Below are 20,283 nucleotides of genomic sequence, written 5' to 3' on the forward strand. Positions count from 1 at the left end.
AACCAAAATGAATCTGCAGGGCCCATGGCGTATTCCCACACAAAGGAAAGAAAGCATGATGGGATGTGCCAGGTACTTAACTAGGTTTAAGGTGTCCACATAATTTAAGTATCTCCTAAATAATTTTATACACTTTATCATGGCTAACACGTATTTTTACAATGATACCAAAAAAAGAGACATTAACCTGACACTGCTCGGTTAGCACTGAATTACTGATCTCCATTCGCTGTACAAACTCTTTTAGTTCCATACGCTCTCTTTCAAGTTGTTCGCTCTGTCTCTTGACAGCTCCTAGCTCCCTCTTTAGTTCTCTCAGCTCTGATGTCTTTTCATTAGAAATCTTCTCTAAGTGTGACAGTTCCACCTGGAGCCTATATGGGTACAACAGGTTAAGAATGACTTATCCTCATACCATATCAGTTATTTTATTTTCATACCACATAAAACACTTCAATGTGCTGCCCTACAGCTGAGAAATACGCAAAAGAAGTCCCTGGCCTTTCTTTAAAATTGCGCTAAACTCTTTGATACCATGCATTTTGGGGTGTGTGAAAATATGCAAATTAGCAAGATGCGCGGCAATTCAATTAAGGATTACTGGCCCAGATTCACGTAGAATCACGGCGGCGTAACGTATCGTAGATACGTTACACCGCCGCAAGTTTTCATCGCAATTGCCTGATTCACAAAGCACTTGCAATGAAAACCTACGCCGGCGGCCTCCGGCGTAAGCCCGCGTAATTCAAAGGGGCGTGTGCCATTTAAATTAGGCGCGCTCCCGCGCCGGACCTACTGCGCATGCTCCCTTTTGAATTTCCCGCCGTGCTTTGCGCGAAGTGACGTCATTTTTAAGAACAGAGACGTGCGTAGCGTACTTCCGTATTCCCGGACGTCTTACACAAGAAGGAAACAATTTTAAATGTCGACGCGGGAACGACGGCCATACTTTATACAGCACATACGTGTGCTGTGTAAAGTTAGGGCACCTAAAACGACGACTAACTTTGCGACGGGAAACTAGACTAGCAGCGACGTATCGAACGCGAAAAACCATTGTGGATCACCGTAACTACTAATTTGCATACCTGACGCTGGTTTACGACGCAAACTCCCCCCAGCGGCGGCCGCGGTATTGAATCCTAAGATCCGACAGTGTAAAACAATTACACCTGTCGGATCTAAGGGCTATCTATGCGTAACTGATTCTATGAATCAGTCGCATAGATACTCTGAGAGATACGACGGAGTATCTGAGATACTCCGTCGTATCTCTGCTGTGAATCTGGCCCACTGGCACTGCAAAATGGCTGCTAAAGGGCTACGTGTTTTATTTTGCGGTGTAGAAGCAATGCACAAGTGTGAATGTAGCCTGAATTCAACTGAATATTTGGACAGTGGACTAACAGATACCCATATGTTCACCAGTTGTTAATTTTGACATCAGATTTCGATTTAGTTTTAGTTATAGTCTTTTGACTAACATGTCATTTTTGTTTTAGTCATATTTTAGTCTTTTGACAAAAGTGCCATTTTAGTTTTATTCGTATTTTAGTTGACTTAAATCTCCAATACATTTTAGTTGACTAAAATCGAATGGGTTTAGTTAAAGCGGAGGTCCACCCTAAAAATAGCCAAAAAGGCTACAAAAAAATTATAAAGTTTTTTTTTATCCTTTTTTTTATACCAGAAATGGCTGTTACTAGCCAGATTGTTCTAATCTTCCACTTCCTCATCCGCGGTGGTCTTCTTTCTTCTCCGCCTCGCGCTGCCTCCTGGGAAATGGGGAGCGGTGTCTTCTGGAACCTTGTGTGTGTCCCAAAAGACATCCGCCCATTCACATAGCGCCGCGCGACTCACGCATGCGCAGTAGGGAACCGGGAAGTAAAGCCGCAACACTTAATTTCCTGATTCTCTCACCGAGGATGGCGGCGGGGCAGCCGAGACCCGATCGATTGCTCGTCTTCGGCTGCCAATATCGCGGGCACCCTGGACAGGTAAGTGTCCTTATTAAAAGTCAGCAGCTACAGTGTTTGTAGCTGCTGACTTTAAAAAAAAAAATTCAACTTCTTGCATGTTTCTTGCACATATGACAGCCCATTGAAATTATTAGGCTGCCCTAAAGCTGGCTGCGGCCATTAAATTAAAGTGAACTATTGGTCCAACAGACAAGTGCAGTTGTCAGTGGATTTACTAATTCTGAATTCACACCCAGTTTCTTAGAAGATCCATTCCTTGAAGGAGCCACTCCTTTCTGGATCATAAAATCTTGTGTTCTTCAATCAGTATGATCCCGTACATTCCAATAATATTAAGACCGGGTTCACACATATGCAAATTGGATGCAGCTTTCCCCACATTCAATTCGCATGACAAGAGATTGTGACCGGCTCTCAATGGAGCAAGTTTACACACCTCTGGGGTGGCCGCGGAACGCATTTAAAAAGGGTCCTGTGTGTCTTTGGTTCAGATTCAGGAGCAAATTCAGGCAAACATTCGGATCTGATTCACACCTGAATCGGTGAACAGGGATGCACCAGACCCCATGCTGTGAACTGCAGCCGCAGCATATGTGAATCCAGCCTAAACCATTTCTAAACTGCAAGGTGTACTCTGCAATACTTTATTTAGAAGGTTGTTCTGCATGTCTTCCAGTTCACTCACCTATTTTGCTCTTCCTGAAGTTTATGATGTTCAATCTTCATCTCATGCACCTTGTCCAATTGCTCTTGCAGTTTCCGTTGATGTTCCTGCTGTGCTTGTTCCTTTTCTATAGAAAGCTGAGAAAACCTGGCAGAATTGAAATGCAATGAAAAAATATTTTACATATTGTACTAGCAAAGTATATTTCTGTTTATTCTACTGGCCCCCACAATCTCTGAACCTTCTGAGATGAACAAGACAAACACTGTATTGCAGCAACACTTGTGTAAAAGAAGACATGTATTTCACTTTAGGAATTTTAATGCATTATATCCAAAAGTAATGGCACGTGCTAGGACTGCCCTTTATCCCCCTAATCTCTATTCTGACCCTGGAGACCCTTCTTTGAACTGTAATGCCCTGTACACACGATTGGTTCATCTGATGAAAACGGTCCGATGGACCGTTTTCATTGGACGAACCGATCGTGTGTGGGTCCCATCGTTTTTTTCCCCATCAACGTAGAAAAAACGTAGAACCTGTTTAAAAATTATCTGATGGTTAAAAAAACGATAGAAAAAAACGATCTTCTGTTGGCAAGTCCATCAGTTTAAAATCCATGCATGCTCAGAATCAAGTCGACGCGTGCTCGGAAGCATTGAACTTCATTTTTATCAGCACGTCGTAGTGTTTTACGTCACCGCGTTCTGACACAAACTGATTTTTAACTGATGGTGTGTAGGCAAGACTGATGAAAGTCAGCTTCATCGGATATCTGATGAAAAAATCCATCGGTCCGTTTTCATCGGATGAACTGATCGTGTGTACGTGGCATAAGAGCTGCAGAGTAGACATGTACAACTTCAGAAAAAATTTTGGTTATTTGGAGTTTCGGATGTATTCGAATCTCCGAATGAAATAGCAATGAATAGTTGTGAATTTAGTTGAAAGTCTTTAAAATGTGTTCCATTTATTCGTTCTCTAACAAATTAGAAATTTTCAGAATAATTAGAATTCAGATCGGTTGAAAAATGATCATCCAATTCAAATTCTGTGTAAAGAATAGCTGGTTGTTAAGCAGCGGGTCGTGAAGCCGACCACCCCGTCCTTAACAAACAATGACTCATTCCCCATTGACAGCTGAAATGTAAACAAAACATTGCCGGCAATAGAAAATTCTTAAAAAAAACAGCATGGCCCCCCCCTTTGGATCTGGTATGGATTCTAAAGGAAACCCCACGCCAAAATCAAAAATAAAAACGGTGTGGGGTCGCCCTCAAAATTCATACCAGACCCTTATCCGAGCATACAGCCCTGCAGGCCAGAAAATGGGGTATTAGCGAGCACCCATCCCCCTCCTGAGCCATACCAGGCCACATGCCCTCAACATGGAGGGTGCTTTGTGGTTGTGGGGGTCTGCAGGTGGGGGGCTTAACAAAAGGGCCCCCAGATCACAGCCCCCCATGTGAATGCTCTCTTGTGACATCATCAACCCAGCATGCCTCGGTCATGACATCACAAGGGGGCAGGGTTACCCACTGATGTTATCGGGTGACTCCGCCCCTTAGCTATTTAAGAAATGTCAGATGGAGGAGCAGGCAGTCTGTTTTTTTCAGGTTCGGTGATGCGGCTGGTGGTATTAGATGGATCTACATGGGGGGGGGGACATTGTGTTTTCGTTTTTAATAAAGGAATTTCAAAAAGTTGTGTACTGCCTTTATTCACATTTCACACATTTTTTGTGAATGGGTAGGCATACTAATTCACAGGGGGTCCGGGAACTGGGGGGCCCCCTTGTTAAAGGAGGCTTCCAGATTCCGATAAGCCCCCCAGCCCACAGACTCCCACAACTACAGCCCAGGGTTGTAAGAAAGAAGCCCTTATCCCCATCAACATGGTGACAAGGTGCTTTGGGGTGGGGGGCACAGAATGGGGAAGCCCACTGACAGCTTATGATTCATCGGTTGTTAAGGACACGGCGGCCAGCCTGCTGCTTAACAACCAGCTATTCTTCACACAGAAATCAAATTGGTCGATAATTTTTCGACTATTCCGAATTCAAATCATTCTGAAAATTTGAAATTCGTTAGAAAATGTATAAACTAAACTAAATTTCAAATTAACAAAACTAAATTTAATGACAACGAAACGAAAATAAAATAATTCCGAAACGATACTAAATGAATTCAAAAACAAAATTAGTAACATAAAGAATATATTTGAAACAAATTTTTCTTCACCAACAGTCTCAATCCCTGCACTGCTTTGCAAGCTGGAATGATATAGTTACCCATCTAATTTTCGGAATCAACCTTTTAAATTCAGTCAAATGGTCTGATTTGCATATTTGTTATCCCGGTATGAACATATCAGTGTGTCTAGAGAGAATTTTCTAACTTAATTCCGCTCCCCAAGCCAAGGTCATAAAGGCAGACCTCCAGAAATGGGACAGAGAAGCCTTTACATGGTTTGGACGCAACAGCGTTCTGAAGATGAATGTTCATCCCTGTCTACTATATTTGCTAAAGACATTTCCAACTAAACTTCTGCCCAGTTTCTTAGGAAACCTAAGGGCCAGATTCCTCTCCTATCTCTGGAAGGGGATGAGAGCCATGATAAACAGAACGACCCTAACTTTGCCGAAATAGTGGGGAGTAATAAGGTTCCCCAACCCGGTTAAATACCACGCAGCAGTCCATATGTCCAGACTCTTGAACAGGTGCACCAAAAAAGTGTAAACCCTGGATAGATCCAGAACAAGCTAGCATTGAAGGGTTTGCTTTTAAAAGGGATCCCTCCTTCCCAATCCACTGCAACTTTAGGTCATACAATATTCAGCCTACTCCAAACATTACGCCCATTCACCTTGCTGGAACAGCTCTGCCATGATAGCACCCCTCTGTGACATAACGTGCCCCTGTTTTACATTATGTTGACCTCAGACATGGGGGGAGGGTGACTTGCAGAGAACATTTTAACAACCCCAAAAAGATAGGATACTCTTCTTTGCCCATAAAGCATCTATAGTTAACAGCTACCAAGAGAACGGCTACAAAATTATGTCAAGCTGGTACAGGACCTCCCAAATTCTACATAAAATTGGTTCCCAATTACACTCTGTCTGCTAGAGATGCAATTGAAACAAAGGCGCTCTACTCCACATATTTTGGGATTGTCCGGCTCTACAGGACTTCTGGACTGCAGGGCTCAAATCAATGTATACAGTGACAAATGTCTCCCTTGCGGGAGATCTAGTGGTATGCTCATTCCACGTTACCGGTCCATCCAACGCTACAAAAACTCACATAAGACATGCTTAACGCAGCTATGGCTTGTATACCTGCCATGTGGAAGAAACCTTCTCCATCTACTATTGAACAATGGTTGGATCGTGTACCTGACGTATGCCAATTGATGGAGCAGATGACAGCCGATGTCAGAGAACAAACAGAAAAGAAAATCTAAATTTGCACTTCCTGGTTCATTTACAGGGACCCCATGAACACGTATAGTATATTTAATTGAAAAGCAGAAAAAAATCAGAGCTTACTTGTTGCCAACGGCCTCAAGAAAGTCAAAATGTTGATAATTATTGTTCCCCCTGTATTTACATGTAGCAAAATTTGTTTTATATATTTTTGGGTTAAACTCAAGCATTTCTGCCTTGTCTTTTCACAAGTCAGGCGGCGTACACACGGTCGTTCCAAACCGATGAGAATGGGCCGAGGTTCAGTTTCATCGGTCCAAACCGACCGTGTGTATGGCCCATCGGTCTGTTGTCCTTCGGTCCAAAATTTTAAAACATGCTTTAAAATCAAACCGATGGACCGCTGCCCGATCTGTCCAAACCGATGGTTAGTGCACAAAAGCATTGGTTCAAAACCCGCGCATGCTCAGAATCAAGTCGACGCATGCTTGGAAGCATTGAACTTCGTTTTTTGCAGCACGTCGTGTGTTTTACGTCACCGCGTTCTGACCCGATCGGAATTAGAACTGATGGTGTGTACGCATATCAGGCCGTCAGGCCACTTCAGCGGTGAAGCGATGGAAATGGCCCGTTGGACCATTCTCATCGGTTTGGAACGACCGTGTGTACAAGGCCTCAGTCTTCATCAGAAAAATGTCTCTTGTAACCAATGCACCATTTAATCATCTCTTTGCTTTCCTACCTGTCTTGTAGGTCCCGCTGTTCTTGCTTCAGCAGCCTCATAGCACTTCGGCCTTTACGCAGCTCTCTTTGCATACGTTCTAGCTCCCCTTCTTGTCTCTGTAGGTCTCTGAGGAGAGAGTCATAACGTCCCTGAAGTTCTGACCTCTCTCTGCGCACACTATGCAATTCCAGCAGAAGCAATGACAGAGGGGACTCAGTAGCTGCTTGGATAGTTTCAGAAGCGGGTTTTACAAGAGGTAGAGATTCAAACGTATCAGATGGAGTCATTTGAAGTGGTGTTGTGGTTGATACAGGAGATTGTCCTGACATAGTTGTTGTTGCTGATGGTGATGAAGGAATGGAAACGGCAAGTTCAGAGGCTGGAGATGCCACTGGAGTAGATGGAGAAAACACTGGGAACAAAGGAACAGAACTCGTGGTCCACAAAAATTTGAGATTAGAAGAAGACTCAGAGGATGCAGCTATATAAACACTGTTTTCTTTAACGTGTTCATTTGTTTTGTATTGCTTTCCACCACCAAGCAGTTGGTTTACTTGTTCCTCTTGGTTTTTCTTCCTTGGTTCTGTGCTTTGACTGGAGCTCTCCGTTTTGTTTTCAATTTTTCTCTTGTGTGTTGTCTTTTCTCCCGTTCTATGTTCTAATTTTCTTTTAAGAGACTGAACATCTTCAGAACTTTCATACAGTTGTTTCTGCAGAAGTTCTGCCAGTTTAATGCTTTCATCTAGTTTAACCTTCAGTGACTGCTCTGATTTTTCTTTTACTTTGAGATCTTTTATCAAGGCTTCCTCCTTTCCTGTGTATTCTTCCAACTGTTTTCTTAGTAATTGCATTTCTCCTTCTTTTTCTTTAACTTGTCTCTGGGAACTTTCTGCTTCTTCAGTGCTCAACTGAAGCTGCTTTAGGAGACTTTGAGATTGTTCATCTTTTTGTTGTACCTGTTGATGCAACTCTGTATTCTGCAACTGCTCATTACTTTCATTAGTCTGCCTAGAAAGGGATTCTTTGTTTCTAATTATTCCATCCAACTGCTTCTTAAGCTGCTGGATCTGTTCATTGTCATTTAAACTTCTTTCCATTGATTGGTTATTGCTCTCATCCAAGCGCCTTTTCAATGACAGCTTCTCTCGTTCATGTTCTTCAAGCTGGATTTTCCATGAGTGCTCCTGCTCAGCAAACTCTTTTAACTGTCGCCTGAGGAACTGAAGTTCAGCAATGTTCTCCTCAAGCTGTCTCTTAAGTGACTGTTCCCTTTCCTCCAAGCGTCTGTGAAGCAAAAAGTTCTCCCCACTTCTCTCCTCCAGATGTCTTTTTTGTGACTCGGTTTCTTCTAAACATTTTTGAAGCTGTTTATTCAAGGAATCTACTTCTTCTGACTTCTCCTGAATCTGTTTGTTAAGGGCAGTTTCAGAAGTCGCCTTCTCTTTCAATTGTAGTTTTAAGGTTTGTATTTCTTCAGCATTCTCTTGCAATTTTATCTTGCATGCTTGTCTTTCTCTTGCATCTTCTTCCATCTGTCTCAGCTGGACCTTTCTCCTTCCTTCATTTTCTTCCAGATGTCGTTTTAGCAGTTGCAACTCCCAGTCACTCTCTTCTAGTTTTCTTTGCATGGACTGCTGTTTTCCAACGCTCTCATTTAACTTTCTCCCCAAAGACTGAATTTCCTCCTCTCTATCCTGAAGCTGTGTCTGAAGAGATTGTATGTCAGCTTCACTGTTTTTTATCTTTCGTAATAAACTTTCTTCTTTCTCAGCTGCAATCTGAATTTGGCTCTTCAGACTCACTATTTGCTCAGACATCTCATGGAGTTGTTGCTTAAGTGAAGTTGACTCTGCTGTTGGAGCTTGCAAATCATTATTTTCAACTGCAGGGTCTTTTATTTGCTGCATATATTTTTCTTCTAAGTCTATAAACTGTCTCTTTAAAAGTTGTATTGATGCATCTTTCTCCTGTAGCTGTCTCTGTAAGGACGTCATTTTATCTGAATTTTCTTCCAGTTCTCTGTATTGGGATTGCTTTTCTCTTTCGTTCTCCTCTAGCTGTCTTTTTAGTAACTGCTCTTCGCTGGTAGTGTCTTGCAACTGTTTCTGAAGAAAGTGGATGGTAATATTACTTTCTTCCAGCTGCCTTTTCACTAATTGCTCTATGCCCTCTATCTTCTCTATGTTTCTTTTGAGTTCCTGTACCTCTCCTGTTCTCTCTTCGAGCTGTCTTTTCATTACCTGCTCCAATTCATCCCTTTTTATCAAGTTTTGTTTGAGTTCTTGCACCTCAACTATTTTCTCTACCAATTGCCTGTTTGCCAGCTGCCCTCTTTCTTCCTCTTTTGCCAGGTTTTCTTTTAACTCTTGAGCCTCCTTAACCTTAACTTCCAATTGATTTTTCAGAAGCTCTTCAATTTCTTCGCCCCTTTCCAGGCTTCTCTTAAGCATTTGCACTTCACCTTTCTTTTCTTCCAGCTGTCTTTCCACTAACTTTTCTAATTGCTCTCTTTTGTCCAAGGTTCGTTTCAGTTCCTGTACCTCTTTACTTTTCTCATCTAACTGCTTCTTTATATAATGTTCTATTTTTTCCCTTTTCTCCAAGCCTTTCTTTAGGGTTTGTAATTCACCTGTTCTCTCCTCTAGTTGTCCCTTTACAAGCTGTTCTAACTCTTCCCTATTTTCTAAGTTTTTCCTAAGTAGCTGTATTTCTCCTGATCTCTCTTCCAACTGTTTCTTCAATAACTGTTCTACTTCTTCCCTTTGATGCCAGTTACTTCTAACAGTTTGTACCTCTATAGTTCTCTCTTCAAGATGCCTTCTTAATGACTCAACTTCCATTGCAGTATCTTCACACTGCTTCCTAATCGAGTGGTCCTCTCGTTCTTGAAGATGCAGCTTTATAGACTGCATATCTCTTGTGCTTGCTTCTACATGCTTTTTTAAAGAGAGTATCTCCTCAGAACTCTCTTGAAGGTGCTGTTTCAATGAATGTGATTCTTTCAGGTCATGTATTTGCTTCTTTAATAACTGATTCTCTAAAGATTTCTCTTGAATATGTTTCTGATGGACGGAATTTTCTATTTCTTTCTCCTGCATCTGTTTTCTAAGTGTCTGTATCTCATGTGCACCCAGTTCTACTTTGGTACCTAAAGAATGTACCTCTCTAGAACTTAATTCCAACTGTGTCTTCATAGAGTGTACTTCTTGGGTGCTTAGTTCTAACTGTGGCTTTAGTGATTGTACCTCTTGAGTGCTTAACTCCAGTTGTGTCTTCAGTGAGAGTATCTCCTGAGCATTTAGTTCAGATCGTGCTTTCAATGATTGCAACTCTATAGCACTGAACTCAAGTTGTGTCTTTAGTGAATGCACCTCACTAGTACTCACTTCCAACTGTGTCTTCAGTGAGTGCACCTGTCCATTACTCTGTTCCAGCTCTGCCTTTAATGACAGAACTTCATTAGCTTTTTGTTCTGATTGTTTCTTTTCAGATTGAACTTCATTTGCAGTCAATTTCAGTTGTTCATTTAATGAATGAATATCTCCAATGCTTAATTCAAAATTTGTCTTTAGTATTTGTATCTCTTCTAATTTTGATTCCAGCTGTGTTGTTAAAGATTGCTTATCTTTATTTGTCTGGTCTAGTTGAGTCAGTAGTGACTTTACCTCTCCAGTGCTTAGCTCCAGTTGTGTTTTAAATTTTTGCACCTCTTCAATATTAGATTCCAGCTGTACCTTTAGTGATCTCTGCTCTACATTACTCAGTTCGAGCTGTGTCTTTAAATACTGGATCTCCTCAGAATTCTTATTGTCTACAGTGCTTTCCTCCAACTGCTTTTCAATCAGCTGCACATTGTCTTCATGTTTTTTCTCTGTAATGTCCTTCTTTGCAATGGCTTCCAAATGTGCATTTGATTGTTTTTCTTCTGTTTTTTGGGACTGCAACTCTACAGAAATACTTTTGGGAATCGTCTTTTCATTTTGATTTATATCTCCATCTCCATGTTGATGATCTTTATCCACTAAACTGCCACCTTCTGGCTCCTAAAATACAAAAAAAAATAATTCAGATTACTAAGACTAAAGGTGAATTCCAGGCACAACATTTTTTGTTTAAATATATTCTTTTACATCGACAAAATACATAAATCTACAAAATAGTAGTGAAATTATCACTGTGCTTCTTGCAACCTGTTCAGAGAGCAGAGCTGTGGGGGGACCTAACAGGACCAACTCTAATGTACTGACTGCAAGAAACTAGAGGGGCAGGGACAAGACCAGTAACCCCACACAAGGAGAGAGAGCAGCAGTAACTGGTCTTTATTATAAGGAACTCCTGCACAGAGGCAAAGTTTCAAACTAGATTACTGCACAGATCTAAACACAGCACACCAAGATCCCATTAAGAATACACATGCCCAGGGACAAACTGATCCAATTCTAAATCCTACACAGGATCTACTACGTGCCCCAATGCCTCCACCGCATATACCCAGCCTCATCGGCCAGCTGCAGGAGATGCTCTGGTACTCCTGTAGGCTTTCACACATATATTCTGTGACTTCCCACAGATCTGGGATTATTGGTGAGAGGTAACTCAATTTATTTATGGTTTAACCACCATTCCTATCCCTCTAACAATTAGTGTCTGCCTCATTGGTCTAGTGGAACAACTATCACTAGCTAAAGCAACGCATACCCTCATAAGTATCTTTATTTTTTATGCGAGAAAAGCCATAGTACTGAAGTGGAAGTCAGCCAATCCCCCCACCCTGTCATCATGGAAGCATCTAGTTAACACAATGATACCCCTCTATAAAGCAATATATCTGTCCCGAGGATGCCCCAAAAAATATGATAAAGTCTGGCATCTGTGGACGGACTCAGAGTCCACAATAGATGATCAGCCCTCAAGGGATTAACCCAGATAGATTTTGTCTGTATCTTCCTGGCTCAGCTAAGAGCTGAGATCCAGAACCCAGATAGACAATAGGAGGTGTAAGCTTAGAATTCAAAATAACCACACTTATTATTAAATATCTTGATAGCATTAAAGGCCAGTAACTAAAAGATCCTGGTCCTTCAAGAAACAATATCTCCTATAGCAATCCTAGCATGCGTAACCTGAGTGATGACTGTGTTAAGTTTAGTTAGGAATGTGTAGTTTTTAAGGTAAACTGTTAGTCGTACCTTGTCATGCACATGGCTATGTGCACCGGTTGGCCGGGGTATGCCCCAAAGGCCCTGATCTGTACCTCAACAGCACAAGATTTTCAATAAAGAGAATAAAAAAATAAAAGAATACACATGCCTCTTGTATTTAGACAATGTTTGGAGGCTTCGACTAGACAAGCAGTTGTTGAACGAACAGGTGAGTGCAAACATCCCTAGCCAGGTTTGAGAGTGTATGCATCAGAAAGAGGGTAGATATTTTCATATATAAATTGGGAAGATCAAAATGACTATAATCGATTCCCTTATATAGGCTCAAAATTGTTTAAACCACAATTATTTCTTACACAAAATATTTTATACCTTACAGAAATCCATTAGGATAACATAACAGGTAAGACAGGATACTGTTTATGTTGCCTGGTCGAAGATGTCCCTACCTCACCATTGCATTTAATTTTGGCATGCCTCTTTTGGTAGAAATTGAATGATACAGAATGCACTAGCACTTGGTCTGATAGTCAGCTAAGAGGATATCATTAATACCTGTTTTTAAACAATCTAAATAGTGGAATTTGCACTTACCTCCCGGACACATGAGGCTTGTACGTTTTTCAAGACCTGACCCATGAGCTCCTTCTGCCCCGTATGATATTGTACCATGCTTTCAGTTTCTACATTTCCTCCTGTCAGTACCTGCAACCTCTCTCTTAGGATATGATTTTCTTTCTCCAGTCGCAGCAGAGCCTGGGAGAGTTCTGAGCTCAAGTCTAAAACTAGAAAATGAAATAAAAGGCAACAAGAATGCTTTGCAGATATTATCGCTCTTACAGTTTTCCATTATATACAAATATTAAAAAGAGGCAGAAGTAAAGAGATGTTTACTACTCACCTGTCCCCAGACTGACTATCTGCATGAAACCATTTAAATAGTTCTCACAAGAATTTTAAGGCTGGGTTCACACTGGTACGAACACAGACATTGCATGTAATTCACATCACATTGCTGGGCAGATCACATGCAATGTCTGTGCGATGCAAATTCAGCCATACAGACTGTATGGATGAAATTGTATCACATTCGCACCAAAATGGTGAAGGACCTTTTTTTGGCCCGCACTGGAATCAGATCGCATGGGTGTTCACACCCACAGTATGCAATCTGATTCCTGCACCATTTCATAGTGCACACTGCAATCTGAGAACCAATCTGGGGTTGTCATTAACTTTTATTTATTTTTTTAATCTTTTTATATTGGTGCCATTTACATTACATTGACACCCGCAGCAGTTCGCAGGTGTCAGTGTGAACCATCGGCAAGTGACATGCAATGTGGGAACCTGCAATGGAATCGCGCTGGTTTCCGCATCGCATATGTGTGAACCGGGACAAAAACAAGTCCCCACTTGCCTTCCTAAGTGTTTTTAATGTGAAGTTTCTAATGGAAATTCCAACTAAGAAACCTCTGCTGCATATTTACATGATCTGTTTGCAAAGCTAAGATTTTAATACCAGTGTTGTGAAATTTGAAAAATAATTTCTCCATAATGCCTATAGATACTGAGATGAATGTACTTCTACTGCTTGTTAGAAATATGTAAATACTTTATTGTGTGTGAGCACAGGATCACTTTAAACTCCTTTTAAATTTGCATAATTATCTAAGAGAACCCTATGACAACTTCCCTCTTCTCCTCCCCTATGCTGTGCAAATAGCGCATTTTTTGTTTACCCACTCACCTATGCAAATGATGTGCACTATGCTTGCTTTACCTCCTGGGATATCACAAGTCACATATCCCAGGAGGCATAGTCCTTCATTCACAAAGAAGGAGGGGGGTGGGCCAAGTGGTGCATCATGCCTGCTGGCTAAACCCAGAAGAGCTGGCAGCCTTTCGATGATGTCACACAAGAAGATGGTGGCGCGGGCTGAGTAGGGGCTGAAGAGTGCATTCTGCAAGACAATGCTGGATCCACTGGGTGGGTGAGTATCTTAACTGTGCATTACCCACAACCAGGTAAGCAGGGATTTAAAAAAAAAATGGGAGAAGGGTGAAAATGCGCTTTCATTAAAACTATGTCAATATTAATATTGTGAAATAAATATGGTGACTACTAAAACACACTTCAGTGTCAGCAATATTAAGCAGCGCTCAAATGAAATATGTGTATATTCCTCTCAAAAATGCACACACAAATGAATAGATACAAAAATAATATTGATATTGACAGTCTGCATCATATATCAATTTTTTTTATTTTTTGCCATTGGTTCAACTTTAAGTATACATAACTATAGCCAGTTTTGAAGGAAAGAGTAGTTTGACGTTTATACCAAAAGTATGATTATGTGAAGAAAAATTGCAGTGGTCAGACAATAAATAATTATTGTATGCTATCTCTTTAACTTTGAGGTAGAATTGAACAGTTAAGTCATGTGGCAAGTTAAAATTGTTAATGTTGCTTCGAATCATAAAAGGTCACTCACAATAGATTTTACTACCTACTGGTAAATATAACTTCAGCACATACAAATGCAAATAATGAATACAATATTTTTTTCATAAACCTTATTAATACATACATTCTTTTTCTGGCTCTTGCTTGACCCAGGCTTTTCCTCTGATAGTCAAGTTTTCTCTCTCCCACTTTGAGATGGTGTCTGTATCAGCCTCATAATCTCTCTCCCAGCCTTGAGTTGCCTCTTGCCTAAGTTCTCGAATCTCCTCAGCCAGAGTTAAGTTGTCCTGGAGTAGACACTGCATTCGCTGGCACTCTGTATCTCTTTCCTGAAATACAGTTTAGCCTCATAATACATACACCCATAACCAAAAGAGCAAAAATGTATTATATATATATATATATATATATATATACACACACACATAGTTAGAATGCATGTGCCTCCATTGTGGGAACACTCATTGTTTAGTGTTAGGACCACAGATTACAGGGTGCCTTGGCACGGCTCTGTGGCTCACGCATGCATTTGCAAATGTGTGCGGACAAAACCCCTGTTTTTAACGCATACTGTTAGACAGGTTAATTGGTTGTTCTGCAGGCTGGTCAGTAAGTAGGCTTGGTTGTTCCCTGGGCATTCCCCAGGTTTTGTTGTTATCTGCTTTAGCCTTCCAACGCTACTTACTGCCATGGCCAGCTATAGATGGGGCGGTGGACACGATTATGTTTCACCTGTGTTGCTTGTATTGGTCCAGCAACACACCAACACCTTTGCAGCCACTGTGCTATATGCTGGGTGTTTGGTTTGCTCCTGCACATTTAAGGAGGGGTGGCTCCCCTTCAGTCCACTTGCCCCTATCTATCTATTAGAATGCATGTGCCTCCATTGTGGGGACACTCATTGTTTAGTGTTAGGACCACAGATTACAGGGTGACTTGGCGCGGCTCTGTGGCTCACGCATGCGTTTGCAAATGCGTGCGGACAAAACCCTTGTTTTTAACGCATACTGTTAGACAGGTTTATTGGTTGTTCTGCGAGCTGGTCGGTAAGTAGGCTTGGGTTTTCCCTGGGCATTCCCCAGGTTTTGTTGTTATCTGCTTTAGCCTTCCAATGCTACTTACTGCCATGGCCAGCTATAGATGGGGCGGTGGACACGTTTATGTTTCACCTGTGTTGCTTGTATTGGTCCAGCAACACACCAACATCTTTGCAGCCATTGTGCTATATGCTGGGTGTTTGGTGTGTTCCTGCACCTTTAAGGAGGGGTGGCTCCCCTTCAGTCCACCTGCCCCTATCTATCCATTAGAATGCATGTGCCTCCATTGTGGGGGCACTCATTGTTTAGTGTTAGGACCACAGATTACAGGGTGACTTGGCGCGGCTCTGTGGCTCACGCATGCGTTTGCAAATGCGTGCGGACAAAACCCTTGTTTTTAACGCATACTGTTAGACAGGTTTATTGGTTGTTCTGCGAGCTGGTCGGTAAGTAGGCTTGGGTTTTCCCTGGGCATTCCCCAGGTTTTGTTGTTATCTGCTTTAGCCTTCCAATGCTACTTACTGCCATGGCCAGCTATAGATGGGGCGGTGGACACGTTTATGTTTCACCTGTGGTGCTTGTATTGGTCCAGCAACACACCAACATCTTTGCAGCCATTGTGCTATATGCTGGGTGTTTGGTGTGTTCCTGCACCTTTAAGGAGGGGTGGCTCCCCTTCAGTCCACCTGCCCCTATCTATCCATTAGAATGCATGTGCCTCCATTGTGGGGGCACTCATTGTTTAGTGTTAGGACCACAGATTACAGGGTGCCTTGTCGCGGCTCTGTGGCTCACGCATGCATTTGCAAATGCGTGCGGACAAAACCCCTGTTTTTAACGCATACTGTTAGACAGGTTTATTGGTGTTCTGCGAGCTGGTCGGTAAGTAGGCTTGGTTTTTCCCTGGGCATTCCCCAGGTTTTGTTGTTATACACATAGTTAGGTCCATATTTATTTGGACACAGGCACAATTTTGTGTGGGCTACTCCTTTGTTATTTCTTCATCAATTAAGCGGGTAAAAGGTCTGGAGTTGATTCTAAGTGTGGTATTTGCATTTGGAATCTATTTCTGTGAACCTACATCATGCGTTCAAAGTAACTGTCCATACAAGTGAATCAGGCCCTAGTAGGGCTTTAAAAAACAAAACAAATCCATCAGAGAGATAGCAGTAACATTAAGAGTGGTCAAATCAACAATTTGGTACATTCTAAGGAAAGAAGAACGCACTGGTGAGCTCAGCAACAAAAAAAGGCCTGGACGCCCACAGAAGACAACAGTGGTGGATGATCGCAGGATCTGCTCTATGTTAAAGAAAAACCCATTCACAACATCCAGACAAGTGAAGGACACTCTCCAGAAGGTGGGTGTATCATTGTCAAAGTCTACAATCAAGAGAAGACTTCAAAAAAGCAAATACAGAGGGTTTACCCCAAGGTGCAATCCGTTCATAAGCCTGAAGAATAGAAAAGTCAAATTATACTTTGCCAAAAAACATCTAAAAAAGCTGTGGAAAAGCATTTTTTGGACAGATGAAACTAAGATTAATCTGTACCAGAATGACGGGAAGAAAAAAATGTGGAAATGTCTTGGAACAGCTCATGATCCAAAAGCACACCAGTCATCTGTAAAACAAGGTGGAGGCAGTGTGATGGCATGGGCAATGGGTATGCAAGGCTTCCAGTGGAATATTCTGCAATGGCCGAGTGAATCACCTGATCTCAACCCAAATGAGTATGCATTTCCCTTGCTGAAGGCAAAACAAAAGGCAGAAAGACCCACAAACAAAGAACAACTGAAGACAGCTGTAGTTTGAGCCTGGCAGAGCATCAGAAAGGAAGAAAACCAGTCTTTGGTATTGTCCATGGGTTCCAGACTTCAGGCAGTCATTGCCAGTAAAGGATTCTCAACAAAGTATTACAAATTAACATTTTATTCATGATTATATTAATTTGTCCAATTACATTTAACCCCCTGAAATTGTATAAAAATGGTTGCAGTTCCTAAAATTTGTAAATTATATTTATGTTCAGCCCCTTGAATTAAAACTGAAAGACTGCACTTTAAATTAATTTGGATTGTTTAATTTTCATTTTATTCTGGTGGCATACAGAGCCAAAAGTATGAAAATTGTGCCTGTATCCAAATATATATGGACCTAATTATATAAATATATATATATATATATATATATATATATATATATATATATATATATACTGTATATATACACACACACACACATACACACGAATTTCAAGAAGTGTAAACATACCTAGATATATCTTACCATTTCTAATCGTTTGATTCTCTCTTCTAGTGAGTGCTTTTCTCTTTCGCACATGCGCAGTCTCTCAGAACGTTCTCTTTCAGCAGCTAGTTGATGTTCTAATACCTCTTTATCTTCCAACAGACTCCTAGAGAACTCTTTCTCTTCCTGTTAGAAACAAATATATTCCACATCAGTCTTTTGAACCTACCCATAGTGCCAATAAAGTGAAAGTGGGCTTTTGAAAGGACAGACCTGAAGGGATCGCTGATAAAAATCCATAATGCGTAGCCTCTCTGTGAGAGTGCTCACTTGTGTCTCAGAACGTCGTGAGCGCTCTCTTAATGCATCAAGCTCATCACGGTAACTACGAGAGAGAGCAGCCGTTTGCGAAAGTTCCCGAACCTAGGAAATGTGAAGATATGTTTAACACATTGCAGGAGCGAAAGAACGAGCCGTCAATGAAAAATACATAAATTATATATATATATATATATATGTGTGTGACATTATGAACTATGAGGTGATTGATGGATGTTATGTTTCACTTAAGATCTAAGATCAAGCTTGAGAAAGGAGTGCGCATTGATTTTATTCACTCTAGTGTGCATTCTCCGAAACGTGACACGAGCACGCCAGTGATGTTAGCACGGACAACGCTGTGTTCCGGCCTTAGTTGCAGCTTGCATTCCAGCCCTTGTTCTCCATGACCCACCACCTTCCCAGAATCCTGATAGTCAGGACAAGCTCCACGAGTGGCATGCAACAGCTCTTCAGCATGGACCAGTGCAGCTCCCCCCATCGGATTACCACATATGCCTTACATTCATGTCCTCCGTGTGAGTTTTATTCCTTTATTCTAATATTAAATGTTTTACAGGCTACACTCAGAGGCGCCTGGATTTTCTTTGTTTTCACATTATTGGTCGAGGGCTGAATAAACCTTTAGATCAATAAGATTAAGGCGGTCCAAAGTGGCCCCAACCTATCAATAAAAACAAGTTTGTGCATTTCTGGGGATCACAGGGTACTACAGGCATTTTATACCCAATTATTATACCATCTGCAGCCCCACTGACAGATCTGATGAAGGGTAGAGAGTCGGTCATGATTAAGTGGAATCCGGAGGCAGAGAAGGCATTTCAAATGTTGAAGCAGGCTCTTTGTGCACAACCTGTGCTTGTGACCCCAGATTTCACAAAGGAGTTTGTGGTACAGACTGTATTGTTGGTGCAAATACAAGATCATAATTTGTATGGATCTAAGCAGACACCCTTTCCTTTTACAGTCAATAGGCTCATGGGCATTTCACAAGGAAAAGAACAACACTCCCATAAACCCATGATTCCCAGCAATTCTAGTACCAGCTGGACTGTCCCAATACTCTGCCTCCAGTAGGGTAGTGAAAGGGTTTGATTTTGTCAATGATGAATGCTGTTTTCTAAATTATGGCTGAATTTGGGTGTAGCATGAACAACTGGCCAAGCACAGAAAATGCAGTTAATGAGGTTTGGAATATAACATTCTTCAAAAAAATAATTATCAAAAAACGAATGAGATATTGCTCTACATTATGTTCACCCCTTTACTAGCTGAACACAAATATATAACAATTAAAATGGCAACACTTGGCACATCCCAGTATTTAAATATAACTCCTTGGCTGCATGAAGTATCTATAAGGGATTCAGAATTAAGAATTGTGGGCCAGATTCACAGAAGAGATACGACGGCGTATCTCCTGATACGCCGTCGTATCTCTGTGATCCGCCCGTCCTAACTATGCGACTGATTCATAGAATCAGTTACGCATAGATAGCCATAAGATCCGACAGGTGTAATTGACTTACACTGTCGGATCTTAGGATGCAATTATGATGAATTAGGCGGACTTGCACCGAGCGTATTTACGTTACACCGCCGCAAGTTTACAGGTAAGAGCTTTGTGAATCAGGCACTTACGCTGTAAACCTGCGGCGGTGTAACCTAAATCAGATACGTTACGCTGCGGGGGAGCAACTTAAATGTCTCTGAATCTGGCCCTGTGTTCTTTGCCAATGATATTCTTCTTTTCACATTCAGGCCCCAACATAACATCCTAACCACACAACAAATCTTTGAAGAATATGGAAATGTCTCTGATCTCCATATCAACGTCTCTGAAAGCAAAATCCTCCCTATTACAAAGTTCAACAAATATACCCCAATACAACACACTTACCTAATTGTAGCACAAAAGAACCTGTATATCAGTTACTTTACTATTAAATTTGGCAAGATGCACGCCTCCCTATATCTTATCAATTTCACCCTCTGCTATTGAAAATTGTTAAAGAACTGGAGGCACTGGGAGACTTCCCCTTATCATTGTTTTGGGAAGAGCAATCTAACTATAATTTTAAGTTTTGCTCACTTGCTGTAACCTATTCAAGCAATACTTTTATTACTGAAACACAAAGATTAATCTTATTAATTAAACAACTAACTAAAGCAATGACAGAATTCTTATGGCATGGCAAATACCCTCTCGTATAGCAGACATTAAATATTTAC

The 20,283-nt window shown here is 41.3% G+C and overlaps 1 protein-coding gene across 1 annotated transcript in view; it reads right to left on the reverse strand.

The window, feature by feature from the left end:
* Positions 1 to 20,283, reverse strand: part of CCDC88B (coiled-coil domain containing 88B) — a 105,848-nt gene that overhangs the window by 16,284 nt on the left and 69,281 nt on the right. The window contains exons 10-16 of the mRNA XM_040329001.1: positions 17,986 to 18,135; positions 17,752 to 17,898; positions 14,551 to 14,755; positions 12,551 to 12,741; positions 6,813 to 10,837; positions 2,665 to 2,790; positions 188 to 374 (exon numbers count right to left, since the gene is read on the reverse strand). Coding sequence (XP_040184935.1) covers positions 188 to 374; positions 2,665 to 2,790; positions 6,813 to 10,837; positions 12,551 to 12,741; positions 14,551 to 14,755; positions 17,752 to 17,898; positions 17,986 to 18,135 — 5,031 coding nt within the window. The remainder of the gene's footprint in view (positions 1 to 187; positions 375 to 2,664; positions 2,791 to 6,812; positions 10,838 to 12,550; positions 12,742 to 14,550; positions 14,756 to 17,751; positions 17,899 to 17,985; positions 18,136 to 20,283) is intronic.

Source organism: Rana temporaria, chromosome 11 (genome assembly GCF_905171775.1).
Source record: "Rana temporaria chromosome 11, aRanTem1.1, whole genome shotgun sequence".
Classification (NCBI taxonomy): Eukaryota; Metazoa; Chordata; class Amphibia; order Anura; family Ranidae; genus Rana; species Rana temporaria.